Genomic DNA, 263 nt, shown 5'->3' on the forward strand with positions numbered 1-263 from the left:
CTGCTGCTGCATGCGTTTTTGCTGCAGCATCTGCTGCTGCTGCTGCTGCTGCTGCTGCAGCAGCAGCAGCAGCTTTTGCTGCAGTTCCTTGGATGCAAGTGGTTTATATTCTTTTATAGTATCTATATGCAGCAAACGCACGGGGAAACCAGCACGGCTTACCTCTATAGCCTGCAGCACACCGCAGCAGCGTAGCTGCTGATTCACCGCAACCCTATTAAACACTTCTGCTGTGTTTTTTTCATTTGGTTTTATGCATCTTA

At 48.7% G+C, this 263-nt stretch overlaps 1 protein-coding gene across 1 annotated transcript in view; it reads right to left on the reverse strand.

The window, feature by feature from the left end:
• Positions 1 to 263, reverse strand: part of EMH_0015930 (myosin F (TgMyoF) protein, putative) — a gene marked incomplete at both ends in the record, with an annotated part of 11,661 nt that overhangs the window by 8,332 nt on the left and 3,066 nt on the right. Inside the window, one exon of the mRNA XM_013500506.1 lies at positions 1 to 54. Within this exon, the coding sequence (XP_013355960.1) occupies positions 1 to 54 (54 nt within the window). The remainder of the gene's footprint in view (positions 55 to 263) is intronic.

Source organism: Eimeria mitis, genomic scaffold (assembly GCF_000499745.2).
Source record: "Eimeria mitis Houghton genomic scaffold, Emh_scaff548, whole genome shotgun sequence".
In the NCBI taxonomy this organism is placed as follows: domain Eukaryota; phylum Apicomplexa; class Conoidasida; order Eucoccidiorida; family Eimeriidae; genus Eimeria; species Eimeria mitis.